Source organism: Pieris brassicae, chromosome 8, assembly GCF_905147105.1.
Source record: "Pieris brassicae chromosome 8, ilPieBrab1.1, whole genome shotgun sequence".
Lineage (NCBI taxonomy): Eukaryota > Metazoa > Arthropoda > Insecta > Lepidoptera > Pieridae > Pieris > Pieris brassicae.
The window spans coordinates 6,946,554-6,974,276 of record NC_059672.1 but is presented as its reverse complement, the minus strand read 5'-3'; the positions used below and the strand labels follow the sequence as shown (position 1 = coordinate 6,974,276).

At 33.0% G+C, this 27,723-nt stretch overlaps 1 protein-coding gene across 2 annotated transcripts; it reads left to right on the top strand.

The window, feature by feature from the left end:
* Window positions 1–468: 468 nt before the first annotated feature.
* LOC123712843 (mitochondrial carrier protein Rim2) lies at window positions 469–27,723 on the top strand. 2 transcript variants are annotated; one of them, XM_045666158.1, is made up of 8 exons: window positions 469–839; window positions 1,449–1,605; window positions 7,740–7,807; window positions 19,595–19,773; window positions 21,253–21,365; window positions 21,950–22,169; window positions 25,898–26,000; window positions 26,501–27,723. In XM_045666158.1, the coding sequence occupies exons 1-8, from the start codon at window positions 799–801 to the stop codon at window positions 26,619–26,621; spliced, it is 1,002 nt and encodes a 333-aa protein (XP_045522114.1). In that variant the 5' UTR covers window positions 469–798; the 3' UTR covers window positions 26,622–27,723. The 2 variants fall into 2 exon arrangements, with proteins under 2 accessions (XP_045522114.1, XP_045522113.1); XM_045666157.1 differs by having other exon boundaries at window positions 470–839; window positions 7,650–7,807.

Below are 27,723 nucleotides of genomic sequence, written 5' to 3'. Positions count from 1 at the left end.
CTTTCCGATCAGAATGCCAATGATCACGAAACAAATATAAAAATTGACAACGGTTGTTTAAGCCATGGACTGACAAACCAGGTTCAGTGAGCAAATTTTTTGTGAAATCCCAAAAAAAAATTAACAAGTAAACAGTAGCACTCCTGATTATAAAAGTAACGATTTCGAAATTACATAGAAATGCTATTGATTTTTAAAGATATTTGAGTAACAGCGATGTAAAAGTTGTTTTTAATTATGCAAAAATTTAGGACTCATATATGTTAGGCCTAAGATGAGATTTTACTCAGTCTAGTATACCTCTTCCATCAGAGACCGTAGAAACTAGTAACAGTCATGTCGTGTCGTCTACACTGTTCGGAGTTTGGCGGCCACTTGAGAATTGACATAATCTTGTGACTTTCATCTGACAGTCGACAATAGAGTCTGCATTTAGTGTTGTCATTTTAATTTTTATCAATAGTCAACGCTCCATGGTACACATGACATGAATTTCGTTTTTTTTTGCTCATTTTTTCATGTTTGCTCGACGCGGCATACGTGACCGGTGACCGGCGGATCGTATCATCGTTCTTGTTCTTCAGAAAAGCAAGAAAATTTTCAGTGTATCTATAGTGTTTTTAACGACATGATCCAGTGTTATACTTACATATAATAAATATCCGCTTTGAAAAAACATTACCTAACTTGTTTATTGAATATAAAATACAAGTGTAGACATTGCTATTTTCGAAGTGGTAGTGGTGCATTTGTTTATTTTTAGACTTGCAGTCATGTTGTTATTCTGGTGGCGCTAAAATGTCTCAAAGGGATACAGCTATTCATCTGGTTGCCGGAGGGTGGGTTTAAGTTTTATAAATTAGATTATAAGAATGCCTAACTTATTAGCATACTTTGATGTAGACCTTCGTATTTTCGTCGATACATGTGCTCAGATACGGCGTCATATCTTTATTGACAATGGTTAGCATGATCTACATAAATAATTTAATAAAATTTGTTATTAAAATAGATTTTTGTTGAATGTTGTAAGGGGTAACTGAAAATTAAACAAGAATTAACATGCAAAATGCAATCAAAAAGCTAGTTCACGAGGGGGGTATTTTTCGGAAAGGCTGTCTTTCCCTTAAACAGATATTGATTAATGTAAATTTAAAGCCCAATATTGTTATAAAATATAAAAATATACTTAGATTAGTTATTTGTTGACTACGAAAAGTTGCTGTTGTCGCAAAATCACTATTGGAGAGAGTTTTTTTATGTAATAATTTACATAAAAAAACTCTCTAAACAAAGTTTTAGAGTCATATATAAATGGTACTTTGCAAAAGACTCAGATAACTATTTGGTTGATAAAATTGTTGATAAGTTTGTTTTGTAGAATGAAATTTTTGATGAAATTTATACACATTAGTTTTAAATGTTTAAAAATAAGTATAAATCCACAGGGTAGCGGGTACAGCGGGAGCAGTAGTTACCTGCCCTCTAGAAGTTGTTAAGACGCGTCTGCAATCATCTAAAGGTGTGGTCATTCCACCACCACCCCCACCATCTTCAAATACTACTAGTTCTAAAAGAGTCTGTTCTAAAATCCCAAAACACCAGGTAAGGTTATTAATAATTAAATTAGTTTCTTCTTGAGTAATAAAAAATTGAAATATTGCTATAGAATAACAACAAACATGTAATTTGGTATTAATATATAACTAATATAATACAGATGTATTACCATCTTTCAAGGTTCGGTAATGATGATGAATTAATAAAGATTAATGTTATCAGTATTAAAGTTATGATATGTGGAAGTACTTTTGGAAAAGGCAAACAGAGATTAAAATTAATTTATGATGTTCTCTTTATAATTCTGTACAATAAAGGCCAGGTCAATTAATATTTTCATTAGCAAAGGCATAATAATTATTAAATGGTTGTAAATCAGTAAATTGTGGGTAGTTTATAGGAAAATACAATTTTCCTTAATGTTAATGGATGCATGCAATGTTGCATGTTTGGTTATTACTGTTTAGTAAATAGTCATGATTAGAAATGGTAAATTACACATTGAGAAGATAAAATTAATGACAATTGATTAATGTTGAGGGTTTATAATGCAATTGATTAGGTAAAGGTGAGGTTCACTGGGGTGCTCAGTTTTTAATATAGAAATAGGTATTGTGTTATTTAGAAGAAAAGAGAAACCTATGGTGGTTTCATTCTTTACTATGTCACTTAGTATTTAGTTAATATAACACATTCTTATTATAAAATTTAAGATTTGTAAAAATAGAAAAAAGCGATCTGCTTTAAAGTAGTTAGTTTGGTTATAACGTAAAACATATGCTGTTTATTTATATTAATATCAGTAGTCTTTTATAATGTTATTGTATCCGTAACTGTAATATAACCGGCGTCTACCCATAAATTAACCTCAACTTCGCGTCAGTGTAAATTATATTGTTTGACAATAAAGTATATGTAGTTCTCTCGTAAAACACGTACACGGATGATAAAGTCTTGATGAAAACGTTTTGAGTATTTTACGAATTAACTAAAAATAAACTTTTCATACGCGCATAATATGACATCTCGATTGTTTAATTAATTTTTTTTTCTCTTCCAATATCTATATTATTACCAATTATAGACTGCAATAGTCTTTATTCATGAAATAAAAAAATATACATTGTGATAGTATTTCAGACGGTACAATAGTACTGACCCTGATACACGTGTGCAAAAATAAAAAAGTAGAACAACTTCTTAAAATATAGTACATACCTCACATAGCAACATCAACTTTTGTCACAGATCCGGATTTCTAATGATAATTGACGACGAAATTCTCTAACTGTTCAATAAAATCCTCACCTAACCCGTTTGTCCATTTTTATGGCGTTGGAAATATGTGTTATTCATTACATCTAGGCTATATTTAGGTTTTGGAAACAACAACTTGTTTTATTTAAAGTTAATTGAAACATTTTTGCGCTTTTGTTATGACTTAGCTTGGTGCTTGTAGGGATCATAGGTTTTTACATTATTTAATAGGTATGAATGCCTTTTCAGAAGTGATAAACGGACCTTGGTACTACACGTAAAGAACTTTGAATGATAAAAAATTCAATGTTAATTTTACATATGCTAATTCATTCACATAACGTTCGGATCTTGTTTACGTTTTTTATCATTAGTTCGCTTTATTGTCAATGTATTGCGCAGAAATAGCCGACCAATCAATCAACAGAGAATAATGAACCTTAATTGACTTAGGATGTTTGCGATTTCACACTATTTTTAGATCTCTATTATTTTTGGGCAGTGTTTGTTGCAGCACTGCTAAGGTTTTTATGTTGGCTATGCAAATGATCTATGCGCAGTTTATTGTTTTTGTTTATATTGTCTGTATTAAATGATTTTTAAAATATTTGATATTCTTAAAGTATATCCGCCATTTTGAAGTTATCTGTTTATAATTTGAAAACGATTGGTCGATGATATAATAAGTACGGAAGACAAGAACATTTGCCGATCAAATATTATGTCCCGAAGTAGGAAAACTTTTATGCATAGGCTGTAGTGCCTTAGATTATTAGTAATATTTGACCTTGTCCAATGTCGTTTATGAAACTAACGGAGTACCAAGGTCACTCTACAAATAACTTCATATCACAATGTGTTTTCTTTGCTTCACAGTAGTCAATTAGATACGGCGTAGTATGTGCACTTGGTAACCATTTTTTTCTACAAAATGGGACGGGAATAGTGATATTTTTATTTTAAACAATAAATGTTGGTAACGAGGTGTTGGGCGACGAAACAAAACATTTAAGACATTTCTTTCAACTGGTTGTGACAACTGAAATTTCGCGATTGTCAAATCATGCTAATTGTTTGAAATTCATTAATAAAAATATTACATATATTTTTTTAATTTAAAATGATAGCGTCGTTGGAATTTTCGTGAGTTGCTGAAGCATAAATTTCTCTATTTTTCCTGATTTAAGTAATGTTATTTTGATTTTGATGATATTGTAAGACTCATATCTGAAGACCGATCCGAAGAAGACCGAAGTGTCAAGTAAATTTCCTACGTCGTTTTGTGTTCTCAGATGAATCATTTGATTATCATATGTACACATAAGTCTAAAGCTATCATAAGTCTAGATTTAGACTTGGTCGTTATGACCTTAGACATTTTATTATGCTTGCGGCCTTGGAATGAAGGTTTTTTATCTTGCTTATTAATTATGCCATATATTGTATGAAACTACATATAAAACTTCTTTATGACTTTGTTTAAAAAAAATATCTACTATATGCAACTTTACAGAAATTGGTTAAATAAGATAAAGTGGGCTTCTATTATCATAGACATGAATACGAATAATGCAATTATTACAGAATTTCATTAATTGTAATAGATTTATTACTATCATTGTTATCGTTATTATATATTTTTGTAATTAATGGCTTCGAATCAACAGTGGTAGGGACAAGAAAAAATAGCATGTAACGGAAAAATGTGACGCGTAACCCTTAAATGTGACGGTATTTTTTTTCCATCGCCGATAAAGAAGTTTAACTTCAAAAATTAGTGAATTATACAATTTTTATTACAATGATATAAACAAATTCCTTAAATTTCATTTTGATTGAATGGTTTTATTACTCTTGACACTAAATTTATATAATTATATGAACCGGGTGTTAATTTGTTTAAGTTAATTGTAAAGATTTTAAAAAATAATTTTCCATTGAGGACGCTATGTTATTTCAGAATGACATACGTTTTTATATGACATACATAACTATTTGTTGGTAGTTAAATGTGAATTGTTTTTTTTTTAAATTTAATGTAAACCTAAATTATGCGTATCCTACAGTAATTGTATTGTAATCTGTAAAATGCTGCGTGCTTGTTTGTATGAACGACATACACTTTATTGTACATTTCTATTCGTGCAATGAGTCATCTAAATATGAATAATACCGTAGCTACCAATATATTAAGGGCTTTATGGAGCCGTCAGTACTCGTTTTTAAACATAGGGCCAAGATTTATTTAAGATCAATTTTTATGAGTCGTAGTCAATTTTGTTTTAAAATATCTTTAACAGGCAGTAACATTTTTGGACTTTGACCTAGCAACTGATAGTAAATTCGTCAGGTCACCATTCATTCATAATCTGTGCTCTGGTCGGAAGTCGAATCCGACCCTATTTAACCAAGAGGTCGTTACTATTATATACACGTTCAGATAAAACATTTTTTATAACAAATATGTGTTAAATATTTGACTATATCCTATTTAATTAGAAAAGACTCACTTGGAATTCAAGAATCGACTTGCTAACGAAACTTTCCGTTGTTGTTATTGTTTATAAATTGAAGTGTGATAAGATAATTTGTTACTAACGAGAACTTACAAGCTTTTTATAATTGTTTAGCCAAGTATACTGAACGTTTTTAAAAATAACTTTTATAGTTATAAAAGTGTTTAATCGATTTAATATAAGAAAACCAGTGCCGCTCAACCACGCTACGCTTAGGGGGCTTAGATTTCTGTATATGTTTCCTAATCATTTGTTTTCTGGAAAGTCTCTCTAACACACCCTTGAACTCTTTGGGTCTAAGGCCTTCCGGCTTCGTTACTATGTATTTATTCGTACGACTACGTACGAATGTTAAATGCGCACCTAGACAGAATGCCCTTTCTTGCATAGCCGGGGATCGAATCTACGACCTCAGGGATGAGAGTCACGCTAAATCCATTACTGCAATTCCGATTTAATATAAATTTTCGTTTTTTCAGAAGTAAATTAAATAGTAACGGCAATTTTTTTAATAAATATATACCGTTAAATGATATGCAAGTGAAGAACGTTGATTGTTATTAGACAGTAAATATATAATTATCGATTAATAATTCTTTAATGCCTCACACAGTGTAACACACAGTGCATCATTTCATCATCCACACAACTAAAACCAAGAGGCTTATTGCATAAGAATTTCGCTAGATTTCTTTGAAGTTGAAACACATTTTTATTTAGTTCATAAATAAGATAGGACTGTATAGTCGACGTCCATGTCTCTCTATGTGTTGTAAAGAGTATTGTCTATTGCGCCACCCATTTGCATCTAAGTAAAGAAGTAAGTTTGCGTTGTATTGCATAATATCTGAAGGGATTTCATTGCGATACAATTACTACGTGAGATTAATAAATCTTATTAATAATAGTAAACGGAAACGACTTTTGGTTGCCTTTCTCAAGCTCCTACAAATATATAACATTGTCAAAGTTGAAAGAAAAAACTTTTTAACCGGATTGAAGCTATGTATTATTATTATAAACTTATAATTATTTACATAATTTTAAATTTTTCCGACGTTTTTAAATTATAAGTTTATAATAATAATATATAGCTTCAATCCGGTTAAAAAGTGTTTTCTTTCAATGTGTAAAGCTATGTTAACAGAAGACAATACTATGTTGTCAATGTTTTTTATTTATTGCATCACCCCCTTTGGGCCACTGTAGTTCGGTTATTTTAGTGTAAATATTGACAATTGCATGTGATATTTTAACAGCTGGAAAATTGATGATGTTTAGTTTGATGACTAAATAATATGTTTTTAATTATTATTACTGATTTATGGGTAATATAGTGTATTGCTAAGAACATATCTTTAACCAGTTGAACGTATTGGTATGTTAATATTTAATTTGACTGAGATGTAAATCGTTAATGGGTAGCAATAATAGTTTTTGTTAAATAAGATCGTCGCATTATTGTATATACGTTACGTATACGTTTTAATATTTTGAACGTTTTGGAAATTTCCATTAAATGCGATACGTTGGTGGTATGGCGTTGCCAAAGACCTCGGGGTTTGAAGTTGGACACCAGAATCACTAAATAGATCGCGATGGCATATATACTTGATGATCATAATGATTGTTAAACGAAGCTTGAAGCCGCGAGTTTAACAAACGCCAATTTAAATTATTTTTATCAAATATATCTATCGTTATGCGTGATACTAAGAATCTTAGTAAACCTTGGTATTGGTAATTAAATTGATACGAATTTTTGTGGGTGTTTAAGTGAATTCGAGAATGTTTTTTTATTGAAGTCGAGTTTTAAAATGGTGCTGTATGTGATGAATTTATTTTATCAATGTGGGTGTCCATGGGCTTAATCACTTAACGTCTGCCTCCAGCCCGTTTGGCCCCTGTTATAAAAAATATCATACCAATACGTTCTCATGCGATTTGCTGTACGCGTTTTTTAATAATATTATTAGAATAACGCTGCAATACCCATAGTCTACATAGGTAACAAAAACAAATAAAATAACAGTTAAATCAATATTGCACTATGATAGAAACATTTGTTCTGATTTTTTTTAATTAATTTCATTCAAGGACTGAAAATTCGGTAAATTTAGATTTATTTATACTTGGAGCTGTCAATGGCTGACACATTGTACTTAATGGCGCCACAATTTGTTCACATTCGGGCATATTTAGTTGTTAATACTGAACTTAGAGCTGAAGAAAACTGATCTTCTACTCTGGCATTCTTGGGTATTGTAGTTAGTTAACCAGCCCTAAGTTTAAATACTAATTGGCCATATAATGCAGGAGGCCAAATGGGGCTACAGACGTACGATGGGCGCAATGTTCGCCTACAGCAAGCAAGCAGATCGCATGCTGATGTCGTACAATTACCAGGTGCAGCAGTGCGCGCGCGCAGGCCACGCGAGGACGGCGCAGAGGATGAGCCTTATTCAGTGCATCAGGTGAGATTTGTCAGATTGTTAAGGAGTATGTTTTGAAGATTATTCTCTGAATAGCCATAGATCACGTTCATGGTACACTAGGTGACGCCATTTCGACTGCCCTATTTATTATGAAAAACTATTAGCTATTTTAAAATTTAATATAACGAAAGCCGATAATGTTGGTTTAAAAGTTTTAATTTTGTATAAGTAATCTTACAGCTACACATACATATTATAAATAAAAATACCTAAACTTTATACAAAGTCGTATGATACATTGTTGTCACTGGGCTTAGTATATATGTTAATGATTTAAATATGTTCGACGTCCTGGTGGACAGAAAAACAGTGTATAGTTTGTTTTTCCACCAAACCAACTTCGTTTATATTAAGATCATTTATACACAACATTATTTATACAAACTGAAATTAAATAAACTAAAGTTTAAGTTTTTAATTTAAAAGAAATTGTTACTACTGCTAAATAAAGCCAAATGACTTCCCAAAATATTTTCTCACACCAACTATGATAAGATGGTTAATGTTTTATTAGCTACTAGCGGACCCCACAGACTTCGTTCTGTCAAAAAGATTTGAAATGTGGCAGTTCCTACCAATTTTATAGTCCGCGCAAAAAATTCTCATGGCAGAACCATCACCCGGATGATAGGCCGATGTGTGAGGTTCAGCTCGGGTGACCAAAGTATCTTCACTTCCACGAACTTTGGCCACTCTTCTGTGACCCACTAAAAAACCCCGACTGGGATGTCTGCTAGAAGGCTTCAAACTAAGAGGCGAACTTAGGGTTCAAATATATATAACAATAATCTAAAAGAATAGTGAGAACCTAAAAGTGACAAATATTTAAAAATTGTGTGCCTCATTGATATATTTTCCTATTAGTATGTATTCAAATAATTTTGCTCAGATAGGGATATTAAATTAATAATTCAAAAATTACGAAATAATATCGCGAAGCCTACCAAATTAAAAATTAGATCTATAGCTGTCACATTTTTTGACAATTAAATTTGGTCGGCTTCGCGCTATTATTACTTGTTGTGTTTCGGAACGCGACATTGCTTAGACAACAGTGAGTGCTTGTAATTGACTTCAACGAACATTTAAAAAAAAGAATTGGTACACTTGTTCCAGGCGTTGTAGAGTTATGCACTTATCAACACATTTTGCGATTCATTTTTATAGTATAGATTAGGCTATAAATTTAATGTAAGTATTTAGTAAACTTTAAGCAAAGATAGTCAGTCATACTTAGCGCCAAATCTGTATTATTCACATTAAAGTTCACCGCCTCATATATAATGATTTACAGTATATGTTAAAAGGTATCTTTTCTAAAATACGGAACAGTTACGGTAAAAAATTTACTTTTAATTTTTACCGTAAAACGCCGCCGAAACGTTTTCTGTATCCAATAGTAATCGTTTCGTGACCATCCTCAGTAACTCGTTACTTTTTACAAGAGGACCCCCCCCCCAAAATTCGTTACGTAATACTTGAACGCTCCCTTTGGAAAATTCTGCTGATTACGAACAAAATGTTACTTAACAATGATAGTTTCTAGTAAAACTTATCTCACGAACACAGCGTAAAATATCTATTTGCATATCACGTAATTTGTGTCGCGACTCCGATGAACTCAACTACAATGTAGCAAATTAAATGCAATTACACAATTCTTGTTTACAAATAATCAATTTAGATAGTACAGTCTAAATGCAGATTCGATGCGTTAAATACTCAATTATATTGTGATAATGTGTAATACATGTGTGTATTACACAAGCTGAGTAATTGATTTCAATGGATAATAAGCGCTGAATATTTATTTCTAAAATATTAAAATTAACACCTACACAATTTGGAGGGAAATAAGAAGATGCTAGAGAGGTTGAAAGTTCCTGTAACCTATGAGCTTTCATAGCAAATGTTGTGAAAGTAGATGAATCGAGAGAGGTGTTACAGGATCATAGCAAGAAGAGAAAAGTGATCTACCATTACTATCTGCCCCTTTGGAAAAATGATGTGACGAAAAATAGTCGTTACGAGATTCTAATTTATTTCTTTATAGTTAACATGTCTTAATAAATATGTAGATATAGGAACTCTTTAAAATTGAATATATAATATGAACACTGTGTGTGTAATGTTTTTAAGTGATAGTGTATGTAGTTGTTTACAAATATTAAATTCGGATATAGCAAGTCTTTATGGAGTTTCGATTCTTTGTATACAGTCAAAATATATTATAACGCCATCGAAGGGTCTACTCATTTTTGGTCGTATAAACCGATAGTCGTAACAGCCGATGACGTTGTTATTAAGTGCCTCACTTACTACTACTAACCTTCTTTTACCCACTGGGATCCGACCGATATGTTGTTCTAACCGATTCCGTCGTACCGTTTTGACTGTAATTATATTATAAAGAGAAAATGTGTATGTTTATATCATATAAACTCGGTAATCGGATCGATTTTAAAAGTTATTTCACCTTTACAATGGTATTATCGCTGGTAAGTACTAAAATATTTAAAAATTAATGTATAACAATGCGAGTAGTGTAAATATAGAGCTCTTTTAATTCATTTCTATGGAATTTTATCATAAAATAAAAAAAAACTGCACGCAATGTGTACGTGATGACGTGCACGTGATGACGTGCACGTATACGCTCCGTACGCACTTGATTAAGTATTACCTCCAGATTTTAGGAGGATTTATGAAATTATTTAAAGTAGTTGTAACAAGATTATTGAATAAAGCTTTCTTCTGGCTTCAAATGGCTAAGTCACGATGGTTAACTATAAGTAGTATATAAATATTGACTGCTGACTCCAGCTAAAATTCATATCAGATATTGACGCAAAATGCGAAATTCCACAACGATTTCTTCCACAATTAAGACACGACTAACCACTTTAGAAATACTTGTTAACGCTGTTTAAGATGGAGGAATTTGGTTCTAAATAATAGAACTTCGAGGATAGTAATGTAAGAACGTCTAAGACCTCCTTTTGTTTACCATATTAAAGCATTTCTATCATAGAAACAATTTGCGTATGCACTTGGAACTTGTTATTCATTCAAACATAGATTTGTTATAGTTGGGAAATTTAAATATAGCCGGACCGGTTTGTACGGCGTGAACGATGTATGTAATTTCACTTTGGTAAAGGTTTGTTATAGTAAATAATAATTTTATAAATATAATGCGCGTGATTCGATGTAATTATATTTTTAAATTGTGTTGTATTCCACGTGTTCATTGATGTATAAAAACAAAAACCGCTGCCATTTGATTTGACCACTCTGCCAGAACCCGTAAACATATCCTTATTTATTATAAATTACGTTTTTTACGCAGTACAATCGCCATTTTTTCCTATTCTATACAAAACATTTTTCTTAGTCCGAAGTCGGCGTTGTTGTGGAGTTAAGTTATCGGGTAATTAATAATATTTTTTCGTAGTAAACATGTCTTAATAAATTGTATACTAAAATGTTGGCGAAATGCCACTGCGCTATTATTGTGTTGTAGCGTTGAGTATTGATTTTGCATGTTTTAATCTAGTATTGAATATTGGGAAAATGAACAGCACTATCGCAACCTATATGGGTGAAACTTATAGATACTAATGTATCATCATCCGTGGATGGTGAAGTCGATAGTCCTTGCATACCTGGACCAAATCTAGGAGGTACTAGAGAAGGGACAAGTTAAAAGAGCTTGCATAGTGAATGATCTGAATGTAGATGAAGCTAGAGAGTTCGTGACCGTGGCAAGTGGAGATACGTCGTCTTTGCCCCTACGGGATAAAGGCGTGTCGTTAAATATTCGTTGTGAGAATTCTAGATATAGAAACTAGACATTGTAATATAGAGAGTGTGTATATGTTTTTGTTTATGCTATGAAATTCGTACCAATAACCAATAGAATAGGATTTGACGTTTTTGTATGGCAAAAGCCAAAATAAACACAATTAAATATGGCGTTTGTACTAGACGTAATGTAAAAAGATTTCCTAACAATAAGTTCAATATCACACTGATAAAAGATCTCTTATTGCTAGTATTTTTTTTTGCATATAAAACAGTGCTGTTTCCGGCAAACCGTTTGTTTGGGTTAGCAGGTATCAAAACTAAGTAACGTTTTCCCTATTGTAACAATATATGTTCATATAAATCGTTTACAAAGCACTTAATTTTTTTTGCCACTTACGATCTCAAGGACAAAAATAGCTAGTTAATGGAGATTAGAATAAAATTTGACATCTCACGTGAAAAATCCAAATTATTACCGACTAATTTCGATGACACGGAAAATTGTGTATTGTTTAATTATATACAGAGGATTTAACCGGCTCTGGTAGTTATCGCGCATGCGCTAATGATAAGAAACAATTTGCTCCCACCGAGTATCACGCGAGACGGGCGTGAGACAGATTCGCACTTCACCTTAATTTACGTCAATCATTAGCTTATCAGTTTGTTTTTTCATCACAATATTATCGGGCAAGTGTTTCATTACGAAATATCGATTTCTGTATCGAAAGCCTACGTGAACGTCAAAATACTTTTGTAAAAGAATGTACGTTCTTCCTCCTTGATTAGAGAGTTGGCAGTAAAGTATTTGCATTTTTATCGTCGTAAACGTTATGTTATCTAAATAAATAAATGATATTTATTATTATGTATTTATAACGTCAGCAGCGCGAACTTCGTTTCGCCGTAATGTGTTTTTTTTCTATCAGTCACCCTCGTAGTCCTGGAATGCGAGACTGGTGGCTAAATAACGTGCAGAAATTCTCGGAACAGTCAGGTCGCTTCGTGAAGCCTGCGCAGTACCCAAGAGGCGTCTGTGCTTTTGGAACGATTAGGCTGGCTTAGTTAGTCAGGACTTTACGCACAATGGACCTATTGAGAGTCTTAGTGCGGAAACTGAGTCCGCAAACCATAGCCATAATGTGTTTTTTTTACATAGCATATTTGTGTTTTTTTATTAGTAGCGATATACAAAATGTGGAATATTTTGTTATGCTGCCCCTCTACAGGACTTCGCTTTTTCGGAATAAAATCAATACTTAGCTGAATAATACTATTTTTTTTCATACATTTCCAATTTTATCTCTACATATTAAACCAAACAATAACTACAAAAAAATCCTTCTGTGTTTCCTTTTCTTTTGTATTGAATCGCTATTCATGAATCAGTAAGATTAGCTTTTTAGTTTGTTCTTAATATTTTGTCTTGTATTAGGTACTGTAGATTAAGGTTCTATATTTTTTCTTGTATAACATTTGGTTCTGCACTTTTTGCACTCATCTTTTTCTTTTTTTAGTTTTTCTCTTAGTAGGGTTGCCTGGGAGAGATCGCTTAGCGATAAGGCCGCCATCCCTTGTAATTTTCTATGTATTGTGGTTTTTGTGTTTCTTTTATTTTTATTGCAACGAAGTGTGAATAAATAAATAAAATACTCGACTTGGTCCAGCTGTCTTCGAGTTTTGAGCTACTAAGCTCTTACAACGTATATGAGATTTTGTTTATATAGGTTGTGCCTCAAATAGTAAAACGTTGTTTTGTTATGTTTTTTAAAGTATGATAATTATAAATAGCTATTTCCGGCAATTAGCAGTTGACGTTTTGACATTACTTAGTCCGACTGTGACAAACAGAAATGTGTCGCCGCTTTGTTTTAGCTTTAAAGTATGTAGTAAAAGTAGTAGTATTTCTAATACATAATAATACAAATAAAATAATAAGGCACAACACGAAATTCCACCCGTATCACCTCGTCGTCAGTTGTTCCACACTTGCCGCGGGACGAACGCCACTTCAGGCCGAGCTACGTTAGCCAAAACAGCCCGAGCTGACCTGTAAAGGCCCTTAAGGCCAACAGCGAAATTCCATTTCTAAAAAATAAAAAGCGTGCGTAAGCGTGATATTGCTTCTCTTGATGTCTTCAAGAGAAGATCGCAATTTTGTCAAGTTATTGTGTTAAATTTTTCAAGTGTACAATAAATAATAAATATTTTTTAGTACAGTACTTACGCACATTAATAAAATACCTACTTTTACTTGTATTTATTGTTATCAAAGTTTAATTACAAGTTCTTGGCTTGACTACGACTATGTGACCCCCTCCTGGCGCCAAAGCTGGATCCGCCCTTGTCCACAACTGAGCTATGTTGAACCAGCTGCCCACGGAAGTATTTCCGAACCAATTCGCCTTAGGGACTTCTAGAAAAAGGGCGTACCAATTCTTAAAAATCCGGCAATGAATATGCTAGCCCAATGGCAGTGCGAGTGTCCATGGGCGGTATCACTTAACATCTGATGAGCTCATGGTATAGCGACAGCTCTTATTTAATTAGATAATAGTGTGATTTAACTACGTTGATATTTTTTTTAAACTGCACACCAACAGAGTTGTAACATTACAAATACAAAGTGACTATCAGCTCAATGGTATTAATTTTACACTGCTTGATATTTTTTAATCGATAACATGACTGTTGAATAATAGTACTCACGTTGGCATAATAATAAATAAGTTGATCCAATATCTTGTTAGGTCGCATACCGTATATGACTTGATAACACAATATACATATTGTAAGTACGGACGGGCTTCATGTCATGTAGGTTGTTGCTCCGATTTAATTATGTGGTCCTATATACTACGACTTTATAGAATCATTCGGCCCTTCATTACTGGTAACCGATTGATAATACGCAATAATATCATAGATTTTTGTAAAAGTACTGCAGTTCAATTTCACAAAACAAAAAGTACAATTATATACGAAAGGATAATGATATTGGAAATTATTAAACACGTAATCTAATTCGACTTTGCTGTGTGATGGCGTGAAAGTTATTTACACGGGTGTGTTTGTTGGGTGTGTTATTATGTGTTGATACTTTTAGTAATAGAGCAGTGTTGGCTTCAGTATGCGACTCTCATGCCTGAAGTGGTAGGTTTGATCCCGGCTGTGGACCAATGGACTTTCTATCTATGTGCACATTTAACATTCGCTCGAATGGTGAAGGAAATCATCGTGAGGGAACCGGCTTGCTTTAGACCCAAAAAGTCGACGGCTTGCGTAAGGCACAGAAGGCTGATCACCTACTTGCCTAGATCATGAAACAGATACTGAGGCCCGTAAAAAGGTTGTAGCGCCATTGATTTATTTTATACTGGTTATATATATCGTTATAGTTACATTTTTTTTATTATTGGCTATGCAATAATGATCCAGTGGCAACCCTCTATGGCCGCAGATTTGTTAAAACAACGTGCATGCTAAAAATTATACTTTACACTCATACACATCAATTATATTAGATCATAAGCAAGCTAGCAAAGGAAAAATTAAACAAGCAACCACAAACAATAAATAATAATAACTAAAACTAAATATAAACTTAAACCTCATTAAGAGCGCGATAAACAAAGTTACGGTAAGTTGGAAGATTGTTGTAAAATATATCAATATTTTCTTCAATGTTAGTAATCAAGTTGTAAGAGCGAGATAGCCTTTTCACTGAACCATTACAAGTAGAAGATAAGCGAGCCGTAGGTACGTATAGAACACTAGGATTAGGATATAGTAACTCTAGGATTACAAAGAAAGGACATTACATATGTTTTGATCATTTTTGTATCAAATAAAAAGTGCAAAAAGACTATTTTTGGGTTTAAACACATACACACATTAAGCAAAAATTATCTGTTAGCTCAAAAGGCTTTCATAAAGATATTGAGTAAACCTGTAATAACCAACGCCAAAATTGGCGAAAAGGTCATATAAATATGGCGACCCAATGTCGGGATATTTATAATTTATGTTTACATTCAGTTATCGAGAGATAGCTGTGTACGTCATAAGATTTATTGACGAATATCTCTATTGGAAGGTTGCATACGTGAAATATTTTAATACGTTCTCAAATTTATTTTGTTTTATGCTCTCAAACACACATGTTAAAACGAGTACGATCAAACAATTATCATTCAATTAACAATATTCATTAAAATATTGATATATCTTAAAATAATCCACCTAATTTTGTGTATTACACTCTAAATGAGGTTTACGTATTCTAGAATTAGTTTTTTATTGTTTGTTCGTGTTTTTTTTCTTGTCTGTTTTTGTCATCTAATTAAATTGATGTGTCTAAATTAAGACGTCATATTTTCTTGTACCTTTATAGGATAGTTGTTTTAGGACTTATGAATAAATACGTTCTGATTGATATACATGTGTAAATGGCAATGGGAACTTACGTATCAGGCGCAGAGCCAACCAGAACCAACTTCCTCGCAATCGAGTAGCCCGCGATTTCGCGGCACTCAAATCCTTAGTGGAATTTCTGTATCGAAGTAGCCGTCAAGTGTAATAATAAAAAAAACAATGTTAATTTGTATATACGTAAAAAATAACAAGACTAATATATAATGAGGAATGCAAGGTTGTTAAAATGACTCGGTGAAAGGTCGCCGAGAAAATTTTCATTACAATTTTATTGTGAACCTGACACTGTCTGATAACAGAATCGCGAAAGGATTTACACAAACGTCAGGCGTGTAAATAGATATTTGTAAAAACAGGACACATAGACAGTAGTGACTGGTCGAATGTTATAACATGCACACTTACATAAGCTTGCGTGTACCTTTAAATAATGAATAAGCTTTTTAATGAAGGACACTACCGAAATGGTTTGCTTTTCACATATGTTCTTAGCAATGACTTCAACTGAGTACCTAAAAATACAGTTAAATTTTCTAGAACAAATATTTGTTTGAAGTTCATTGGCAAGTCAGTTGTTACTTAAACTGTGAAATCATTTAACAAAATTCATTTACAAACCTGTTAAAGACTCCGTCCTATGGGCGGTTATTACTGACGAAAGTATCTCCAAAAATTTGTATGAAACAAAAAAACAAAACAAAGCATTGACACTATAATATTTTAGGTTTGGGCCTCAGATTTGTGTATCTGTGATCAGGAATCCTTTGTTTTTCAAATAGGCAATTAGGGGATCAGCCCTCTGTGCAGTTTCACGACGTTTTCATCGTACTAGTGCCTGTTTAATGTGCATGTGGAGATAAAGTCCATTGCTGCCGGGTGTCGAACCTACAGGGATGAGACGGCCAAATTGGCTCACAAATTTAGCTACAAAAAATAAAATTATGCCTGTTCATCGTGCCTCATGTACCTACTCATAAGAATATTGTTTTCTTACTTGTTTTGGCAACCGCTCGCTATCTGCGCGTGTCGTAATTAATTCCCAAAAAGCTATATTGTCTCACATGCATTAAAATAAAGCAAAAATATCCTTATAATATCAAACTATACACAGTTATGATTTGTTTGTGACATCGATCAAGACAATAAGATTTATTAGAAATTTTCCATAGCATAAAAATAAAATTTTGGTAAAGAAATTACGAAAGTACTTTGTATATGGGTTATCAGTTCACCCTCGAAGTTCGATTCTCTTTATCTTATCTATTAGAATATTAAAGAGCAAAGATTTGATTGTTTGTTTGCTCCAAAACTCCCGATACGATATGAAACATTCTTTCAGCATTAGAGTTCTATATTATCTCTGATGAATATTGTGGTATATTTTCGATTGTGTAGTTTGGGACTAAGCCATAGACTGAAGTAAATTATGATTAAATTTTGTTGCTCAGTTCCTACTTAGCGAAAATTATTTTAATAATAAATTTAATTTTAATGGTTTTTTCATAATTGAATAGTGCTAATAATTACTAAATAAACATACTTACGATTTTGTAGAGTCTGCTGAGAGATTTTTCTGTCTTGCGTCAAATATGAAACCTCATTTTAAATTTAAATTAAATTTATTTAACGTAATTAATATAACTCCCTTGTTCCACAACTGAGCATTGTAAGGCGGTTCCGCGCACAATCTTTATGTGGAACCAGCTGCCCACTGAAGTATTTCCGAACCAATACGACTAAGGGTCAAGAAAAGAGCGTATCAATTCTTAATAAGGCAACGCACCGGCGAGCCCTCTGGCCCAGGTGGCATCAGGTGGGCCTCCTACCCGTTTGCCCCCTGTTATGTAAAAAAAGATTATTAACATCTAATCATATCATATTATCTAATCGCAGTCTCGCTGATTGTTGAAAAACATTCCAAACATCCAAATAAAAAATCTATCCTATATTTTTTTTTGTTAATTATGCACTTCTTGTAATTTACCCTCTGTAGGTGTTTCTTTTCTTATACTTCCATATTGGGGATGCCTGAAAGAAATCGCTTGTTAGCGATAAGGTCGCCTATTAACTTATGTGACCTACTTACTTTTTGTTTGTACAATTATGGTAACAAAGTATGAATAAATAAATAAAAAAAATCTCGTTTATAGAAATTTGTAAACTTTTATGTATAGCATTAGTTGATTACGAAAAAGCGTTTGACAGTGTTTCACACAAACCGCCTCTCAACGTGTTAGATGTTTAGAGATGCGCATGATCAACAACTGTATGGTACATGTGCCATTGCGGAAAGAAATTATGCACGCACACAAATGGTAACAACTGAAACAATATGTATAAGACGTGGAAATTTACAGGGAGTCTCCTTTCGCCTTATTATTTTGTGTTGCAATAATTCCACTCTCACACATGTTACAATACAATACAAAGTTTATAAACAAGTATCAGAAATATTGTTACAGAGGAATCTCTATAACTCGAACAACGTTAAGTCCAAATCCTGAGTAAGTCGAAAAAAACTGCCATTCCTTTTCACTGAAACTCCTGAATACGCGGTGTCTCGAATTATTTAGACGTTGTTACTCGAACTAAATGTAATTTCCCTACGAAGCATTGATAATCTATAACTCGAATTTCAAAAGGAAGACTACGTAAGTCGTAGTTAGTAAAATGTAATGACGTCGTATTTGATATTTCCCGAAATAATAGCAATAAAATCCAAAATGTAATTTCGGTGCTTCTAATCTATAGTTTTTGTCTTGTACATGTGCAATGAAAGAGTACATTCATAATTTCTGTTAGTGTACAGTTTACTTCGTTAATATGTAATTCTTTTTAATATGTAAAATATATCTACAAAACTTAGTAGAATTGTTATTCAAATTCGCGTCTACAAATCGAAAAATACACATAGAAATCGCGCTTCTGTAAGTCGAAATCTCGTTCATTTGTTTTTTTTTTTGCATTTCTCTTGACATTTGAGTTATAGAGATTCGGTTTGCCAACATTGCGGTTAAATCTTTAATCACAAACAAACTATAAAAAACTAATAGCACGCAATTTAAAAGTCAAATAAATGAATACTTAAAGTCTTAACTAACAGTAGTCTTAAAATAATTATGTGACAATGTCGACATATAAATGATAATTAATTAAACATTTCTAAAAATTAGTTATAAGAGAGGTGGAAGGGGTCAGTGATATGTCTTCAGGTATATACATAAAGAAATGTTATATTAGCCTGCTTCGATATGGTTATCAGGCAAACTTTACTGTAGTTTGCCAACTTCGTGATAAATAACTCTTAAGAAATAGTCACTTGACAAAGCCTTACCTAATATCATTACTATAAAATTTTATGTGACGCTCACCTTAACAGATAATTGTTTTATAAAATCGTTGCAGGTAAATGGTTGCCTTATTATAAATCGCGGGCTAACGGCCTGTTTCTATGGTTACCACTGTCCCCGAACAAAAATAGACCACAATGAATACGCGTGTAATAATATTTCCTATACATTTCAGATATATAGTGAAGAATGAGGGTGCGCGGGCGCTGTTCAAAGGCTTAGGACCGAATATCGTTGGCGTGGCTCCATCACGAGCGATTTACTTCTGCACGTACTCCCAGGCCAAAGCGATCCTCAATCAGCATATACCACCGGACACGCCTATTGTGCACTTGTCAGCGGCAAGCGCAGCTGGTGAGTACAAATACATAATTCCTAACCCTCTCGGTACTATTTAAGAGATGAGCAAATGAGCATCTTTTGGTGTAAGATTCGGAAACGAGACATAAGTTCTTATGTCTCGAAGTATACTTCCTTCTGTGAGTGAGAAAAAAATGTATATAACTAATCTAAACTGTATACTGAACAATTGCTATGATTGGAAATACATGGGCTTTTTTATTATTAGTATACTCCGTCTTTGTCACTGATAGAGCTCTCTTAATACATCACAGCATTCAGTTGACTGTTAAACCTGATATTGTATTTGTGAAGTGTTGTAGCGTAAGTAAAAATAAATTCTCAATGCAAAACATGCTTAAAACTTAGCTTGTCTTCATAAATTGTTTCCATTTAAAATTTAATTTGATTACAAATATATTATTTTTATCTGATAGCGTGTCTTGACTCAAAGTAAACATGGACGCTTAATTTGTTTTCTACTAAAATGTGATACTAATTTGATGTTTTCCTAAGGTCTATATTTCGACGTTTAAAAAACAAAGTTATATATATGTGATAGTTTTGTGTCATGTGACTGACGTTAATTATAGACGGTGTGATAAATTAATGATTATTTAAAAGAGATCTTGCAACAAATCGCTTAAAGCTTAATATATAGATTTATTTATCATGCTGTCAATATTTATGTAGTTATTTACGAATTAGATCCATTCCAATTGAACACTCAACAAAATCGGTCCACCCATTTTGCAGGAATTAATTACAAACACAAGATTTATTTATCTATAAAACAAGACATCAAATGGTTTGAAGCTATTAAACCTTTTAGGTTAGGTTAGGTTAGGTTTCTTGTGTTCGACTTTTCTGAATCAAGATTACGTCGTTTGATAACATTATGTTATCGTGTCTGTCACTATGTCATATGTCAAACAATTGATCTGTGACAAAAAATATATTTAAATTTGGTTTTATTACTGCCTTACTTAATCTTAACAAGTAATTTAACTCTGAGCTTTTTTTTAAAAGGATTATTTAACATAAGAAAGTGTCCAATAATACTTACAGTCTCTATTAAACGGAAGACACTCTGTTCATGTGCACTATTTCCCCTTAAGGGCCTATATACGGTCGCACAACTCCAAAAAAGTACATTGTTTCTTTCCATTTTTAATCATCGTTTCTTAAAGGATGGCAAATGGAAAAAAATATATGGTGGAGTTGAGTTTATGTATCCATTTTTAAAGATCGATACACAATTTAAATTACGTCGCTCGATAGAAATAAAATCCAAACATAGCCAATTTTTGACACTTTGAATTAATTTTATGACGAAAATGTATTCAAAAAAGTGGACTCAATAATTAGAATGGTTTTGTCCTTATCAATAATATATAATATCTGTTGCCTATATATTTATAGAATGTACTCGATTGGCAAAAAAACAAAATAATCAACTGTGGTTTGTTTGTCTCAATTAAGATTCTATTTCAGGATTCGTCTCATGTACTATGACAAACCCGATATGGTTCGTGAAAACTCGGCTGCAACTCGACGGACAAAATATCACAGCGCTGGAGTGTATTAAGAGAATATACGCAAAGCATGTTAGTATAATTTTTAATTAATTGCAATGTCTCTCATATCGTGACAAAAGTAAACTAACGCGAAATTTCCACAGTTTAAGGAGTTTAATCAATTAACATAATATTATAAAGAAGAAAGATTTCATTGTTTGTTCGAATTTAATAGGCTCCTAAAACTACAGGAAAAAAAAAAATTATTTCACATCAGAAGATTTTCTGTAATCTCTAAACTAATAAATATAGTTTCCGTCCGATCCGAAAATTTCTATAAAACTATAGAAAAGTTTGTTTATAAATTTTTCAATAAATCCAGTCTTGTGAAGCTAGGACCTAATGTTATTTAATAAGAGAATGTCAAATATGTTTTAAATTTTCTTAACGCTCTAATAACTTTTTTTAAATCAGTCTTATTCATAGATAAGATAGAAACAGTATCACATACTAATCCAGAGTTCACTAAATAATTTTATTGACTGTGTGTATTCATAGTAAAGGCAATAGTTTTTTAATGCCCTGTGATAGGTCCGCGGGCTTATATTATGATTTTTTTTTAAGATACGTCGCTTGTATTTTGTTTCTTAATACCAAATAAACGCTGTTTTCAGGGTATCAAAGGTTTCTACAAGGGCATAACGGCGTCGTACATGGGCATAAGCGAGACAGTCGTCCACTTTGTTCTCTACGAAGGTGTCAAAGCCCGGTTGATGGCTGCCCGAAGCAAAGATGGCGTTGTCAGCGACACTCGCTCCCCGAGAGATTTCCTTGAGTTCATGGCCGCTGGGGCCTTTTCCAAGACGATCGCTTCTTGCATCGCATATCCACACGGTAAGGCTTACATTTTAATAACCGCAAATTTATTACATGTGGTGACTGGTCGTACTTGAATTCGTGTATGCGGTGATGTTAGTTATTTTTAACTATGTATTTGCGTGTTGTTCCCACGAGAATGTAAGTGCGTGCTCCTATTTTACCATGCCTCCTGCTGATGTCAGGTGGAACATGGGTTATACAAACGTTGTGTAATACAAAAACAAACTTGGCGATTAAAAAGAGTGGCGGAGAGTTTATTGCCAGTTCTTCTCTTCCATTGTACGCCCTTGATTTGAGAACTGGCAGTAAATGTAAAATTAGAAGCATTTAATGTATATTTTTTTATTGACGTTCATAAGTGTACATTGTGTTACCTATATGAATAAATGATTTTTGACTTCGACTTCGACTACTGTCAAACTATGGCATAAGAATATTTGTCAACATAATAAAAAAAGTTTACCACAGCAGCGAACTCAAATCCCATGATCGTTCTCTTTCCGCAGTCTCTACTGACCGTTGTATTTTGTTGAATAACGACATCTATTGCTACAATGTTTGTACTAGTAATCTCAAATCAAATTTTTAAACTCAAAGACTCCTCAATCATGGTTTTAGATTGTGCCAAGGTTTTCTAGATAATATTAAACGAAATTTATTATTTACTGGCAATGACGGCTTGATATCGGTTTTTGAAAATATTTTAGTTTCCCTTAAATATTTGAAAATTTCGGAAACGTATTTTGACAGAAATAACAATTTCATTGAAGTTTATTTATTTATTATGGTATTGTTTCATTAATAGTACAATCAGATAACATAAATTATTTCCAGCATTAGGGAGCTTTCAAGTAGGTATTACGTCACGCAATTTTTGGAGAAGCTTGACTCCCCCCATGAAACGTGCCGTAACGTTTCTGTATCCAATAGTAACGTATCGTGACCACCCCCAGTGACCCTGTGACTTTATACCTAAAACCTACCATTATGTGTAAAGTACTGAAAGGTGGAAAATAATATTAATAATAACGCGTAATTCAATCCCCGCCCCGCTTGTTGTGTAAATCGTGAAACAAGCTAGCTTTATAAATTAAATATTACATGTAAATATATTTATAAGTATATATTGAATGTGCAAAATGAGTGACCTTCCCAAAATAACAAGATATTACATATTGTATTTGTTATATATATTAATAAAGAAGTATTGTAATGGTTCATGGGCATTGCATATCTTTCATATGTAAACAGTTCTTGAAGTTTCTTCTTTTATATTAGTAGCGATAAAATGACGTGTAAAGTAAATAATTACTTTAACACACTCATGGCATACATAAGCAATAAAATAAAAAATCAATGGCGCTTCAACCTTTTTAGGTTTGGGCCTCAGATTTCTGTATCTGTTTCATGATCATTTGTTAATCGAATAGGCAAGTAGGTGATCAGCCTTCTGTGCCTGACGCACGCTGTCGACTTTTTGGGTCTAAGGCAAGCCGGTTTCCTCACGATGTTTTCCTTCACCGTTCTAGCTAATATTAAATGTGCACATAGAAAGAAAATCCATTGGTGCATAGTCGGGGATCGAACCTAAGACCTCAGAGATGAGCGTCGCACGCTGAGGCCACTAGGCCAAAACTGCTCTTATATATATATAAGCAATACTTTTTCTAAATTGCGTCGTTATTCAAGAGTTTTTTTTTGCCAAATGCAGACATGACAATGTTATGCCCAATCGCGTTGAAATATTTGTAAATAATGATTCAATATTTCTAGGACAGGCTTATCATTTGCAATCAGAGTTGACATACTTTTGATAACATAAGGTCATAGAGATCAGTTCATAGATAGGATATTTCTAAGATATTTATTTTTGAATAAATGTCAGAGTAAGTCAGTTGAGTTATTCGGAAATTATTGCAGATCATATTTGTTCTTATAATCGTGGACTAAACATAAAATATTATGGATTAAAAACTTTGCTTCTTAGTGAAAATAAATAAAAAAATGTATTTTTAATTGGAAGTAATCCGGTCTGAAAAATATTAAACCTTTTGTAAAAGGCAAAATTATTGGCAATTAACAATAACCACCCTAATTTATACAATAATAACAGATAAGTTTATTTCAAAACGGAATCTCGCTTTTATACAACCCAATATACAACTTTTTAATAATTGTTACGTTCATTAAAATTATATAGTAATTTATGATTTTCCTTTTTTCGTTGATAATTGAAATCTTTTCAAAGGAGATAGACTTTTAGGTGTATAGATGATATACAAATAAACTCCAAATGTAATGCTTATTGATATTTCTGGTATAAAAGTCTCTCTCTTTAATCGGAAGTTCATGTCTGAGCGTCGTGGTCAGAAAGGAGGCACCTGGAGCGGACTATCTGTTTCCACCAGTTACTGTCCAGCGCGTCTCATGTTGACAATACAGTTTTGAGGACTATAACTGTTTTACTTGATCGGTCCATCTGGTTGGTGAGGCCACGTTATCTTTTGCTTTCTGCGTTATCAAGTTCGCATCGCCTCTGCGCATTGTGTGTATAACAATAATGGTAATCATTAAAAAAATATTTGATAATTTAAAATATATACACAAAACATTGTCATAACTATAAAGAGTCAACTGACTCACGCACTGCTTCTCAGTTGTGCGCGACACGCACGTAGTAGCGTACAAGTTAGATACTCGTATGTACACGCTATACTTTGTTCATGCGCTGCTTTTGGTAGAATGACAATACTCTTTTAAAACACCTTGCGCATTATGATATAAATAACCGGTTATCAGTATATGCAATATAAAATGATATGTAATCAGCTAACGTATTTAATTTTTATATTTGTGATATAATTCCGAGATGACTTTCATATATTTACTATTATGACATGAAGAATGTTCATAATCTAGTCTTCATAGTCTTTGATGTCGAAAGCACACTACATGCCAAACTATATGAATGTTTGGTTTGCCCTTGGCACTTCGTAATAAAATTAATCCCTATGTCTACAAGATCTATCTTGCAACCCAAACCAAAACTTTTGTCTTCTTCCTTTAAATTGTTAACTTAAAAAAGGTCAATCAAAGCTCAAACGATCCTTGAAGCCTTGTTGTATGTATGTCGCAGTTAAGTAGTTAAGTCAGAGAGTTAATTGAATCTCTAGACAGTTATTTAAATGTCGATATTCAATCAAGTCACTAGAATTTTGATTTAAATAAAGCAACGTCGAAAACGTTTAACTATCTGTCTGACTGAAAGCCGGCGTGTTGATTAACAATGTAAAACAAGACTCCGGGATGATTGCTTTATTAGAAATGGTTAGGTTAGGTTAGTCTTGTTGCCTAGGAACATTTAGGAAACTCGTTAAACGTTTCGTTCACTCACTTTAGCGACTTGATTAAATATCGATTTTTAATTTACTGTCTAGAGATTCAATTAAATCTCTGTTTTAGCAACTTTACTGCGACATGTACAAAACGATTTTAAAACAAATTGTGACTTTCACCAGCATAATACTCGAAACGGAACTAAATTAAGGGGCTCCAGAAGATGAACCACTCCTTATATCGAAAATGTATACGATTTTCAACAAACTCCCAAGCCAAATAAGAGAATTATCACTGAATAAATTCAAAGCTTTCGTTAAACGTAAATTAATCGATAAAGCTTTTTTTATAAATTTGACGGATATTTCATTGATCGTAATCCTTGTCTTGTTTCTGTCTTTTTGTAGAAGTGGCAAGAACGCGACTTCGCGAGGAAGGTGACAAGTACAGGAAATTCTGGCAAACATTGCACACTGTTTGGATGGAAGAGGGGTATCGCGGTGTTTATAGGTGACAGTCAAATTTGATGACAAACATTTAGTCTTATTTTTAATCAGTTTACGAGGGACTTGATCCCTTGGCGATGCACAGAGAGGTCACTCTGCAACTTCTACCGCATTTGTCACGAAGTGTTCAGAACAGTCAAGGCAGAATACGAAATTCTACCCGTATCAACCCGGCGCTGTTTTATGCAGTTTTTACCGCCACCAAGCTGTCCAATGAAATATTTCCGAACCAATTTGACTTCCTCCTCCTTCCTTCAAGAAAAGAGCGTACCAATTAATTAAAGGCCGACGACACATTTAAGAGCCGTCTGCCATTGGCTATCACTTAACATCAGATGAGCATCCTTACCGCTTGCCACGTTATATAAAAAAAAAAACTCAAAAACGGGTAGGCCCAAAAATTTTGTAGTCAGGTATAAATTGTCAATGTTAAATACTTAACTTTGATGCTTTCACGCTTCAAGACTTGTAAAGCCGTCTTGTTTAATTATTTTATTTTTCCAGGGGCCTTGGCACACAGCTAGTCCGTCAGATACCGAACACAGCGATAATGATGTCCACATATGAAGCAGTGGTATATCTTCTCACGACACACTTTAATAGTTCCTTCTACGAAAATACCTAGCCATTTACCAAATGTTCGAGTTGATCACGTTAGATACTCGATGTGGCGAACCCACTGACAGTTAGATGCCATTTAGTTAGCGAGGCTCTGATACCTCTGGCCCCTGAGATCTTTAAGCCGTGCGTGGGTAAGGAAACTATGAATAAACTTTGTATTATAGTCATATGTCGGCAATTTGTAAGAAGGCATGGTCCCGTGACTTGCAATTTATATGAGTAATGGTCATGTGACTGACTTGACTGAAAATGCTCAAGTGATATTCGCAGTAGGCCGTCGCACGAAGGCTTTCGTCTAACTCAGATTGTAAGAGGAAGTTCAGAATTTAGTTGAGCCCTTTGGTAGGATCATGAAAATTTTGTTGTACATACATTTTTTCATATAACACTATTGGTTATTGAGTTTTGTTTCTATTGCGGTGTTTGTATATAACGGTTTGGAATCTACCTACAGCCGCCTACTTACTCGCAATATAGTCATTAGGCTCTAGTCTAGTATTGAACACGATTCTGCCCGATTTTTGTGAGGCAAAATGGAAAAACTGCTGAAATAATAAAATGTAAGGTAAGGTAAGGGAAGGTAATTGAAAAAAATACCTCTTAAAGTTGGTTAAAATAAGTCTGTTTAATCACATATTGTCCTATTCATAGTAGAATATGTGCAAAATTGAGTTGAATTTTTTTTATCAGATTGCTTGGTTAAACTAATTGTCCATTGATTGATTTGAACCAGTTGTTTAGTCATTTTGTCTCAAGTAAAATAAGAAAACTAAGGGATTTTTTATTATTTTATTTTTCTTGATATTTTTTTTATTATATAATTGTTACATTTGTATAAGATTGGCTATGAGGAAGTACATAATAGAAGGATAAAATTGGAGACATTCAATATTTTTATAAGATTACACCAGCACAAAATATATATTAAATAACCTATATATAGAGGAATTCTAAAATCCCTTGGTTAAATAGTTAGTTGTGAGCTGTGATATAGCGCTTATGTTAGTTTTGTGAAGATTTGGTGGTAATTACTTTTTCTAAAAAGGATTTTCTAAAAACATGGAACTACATTTGCTTATATCTATACAGTCAGCCTGTACTGAAAA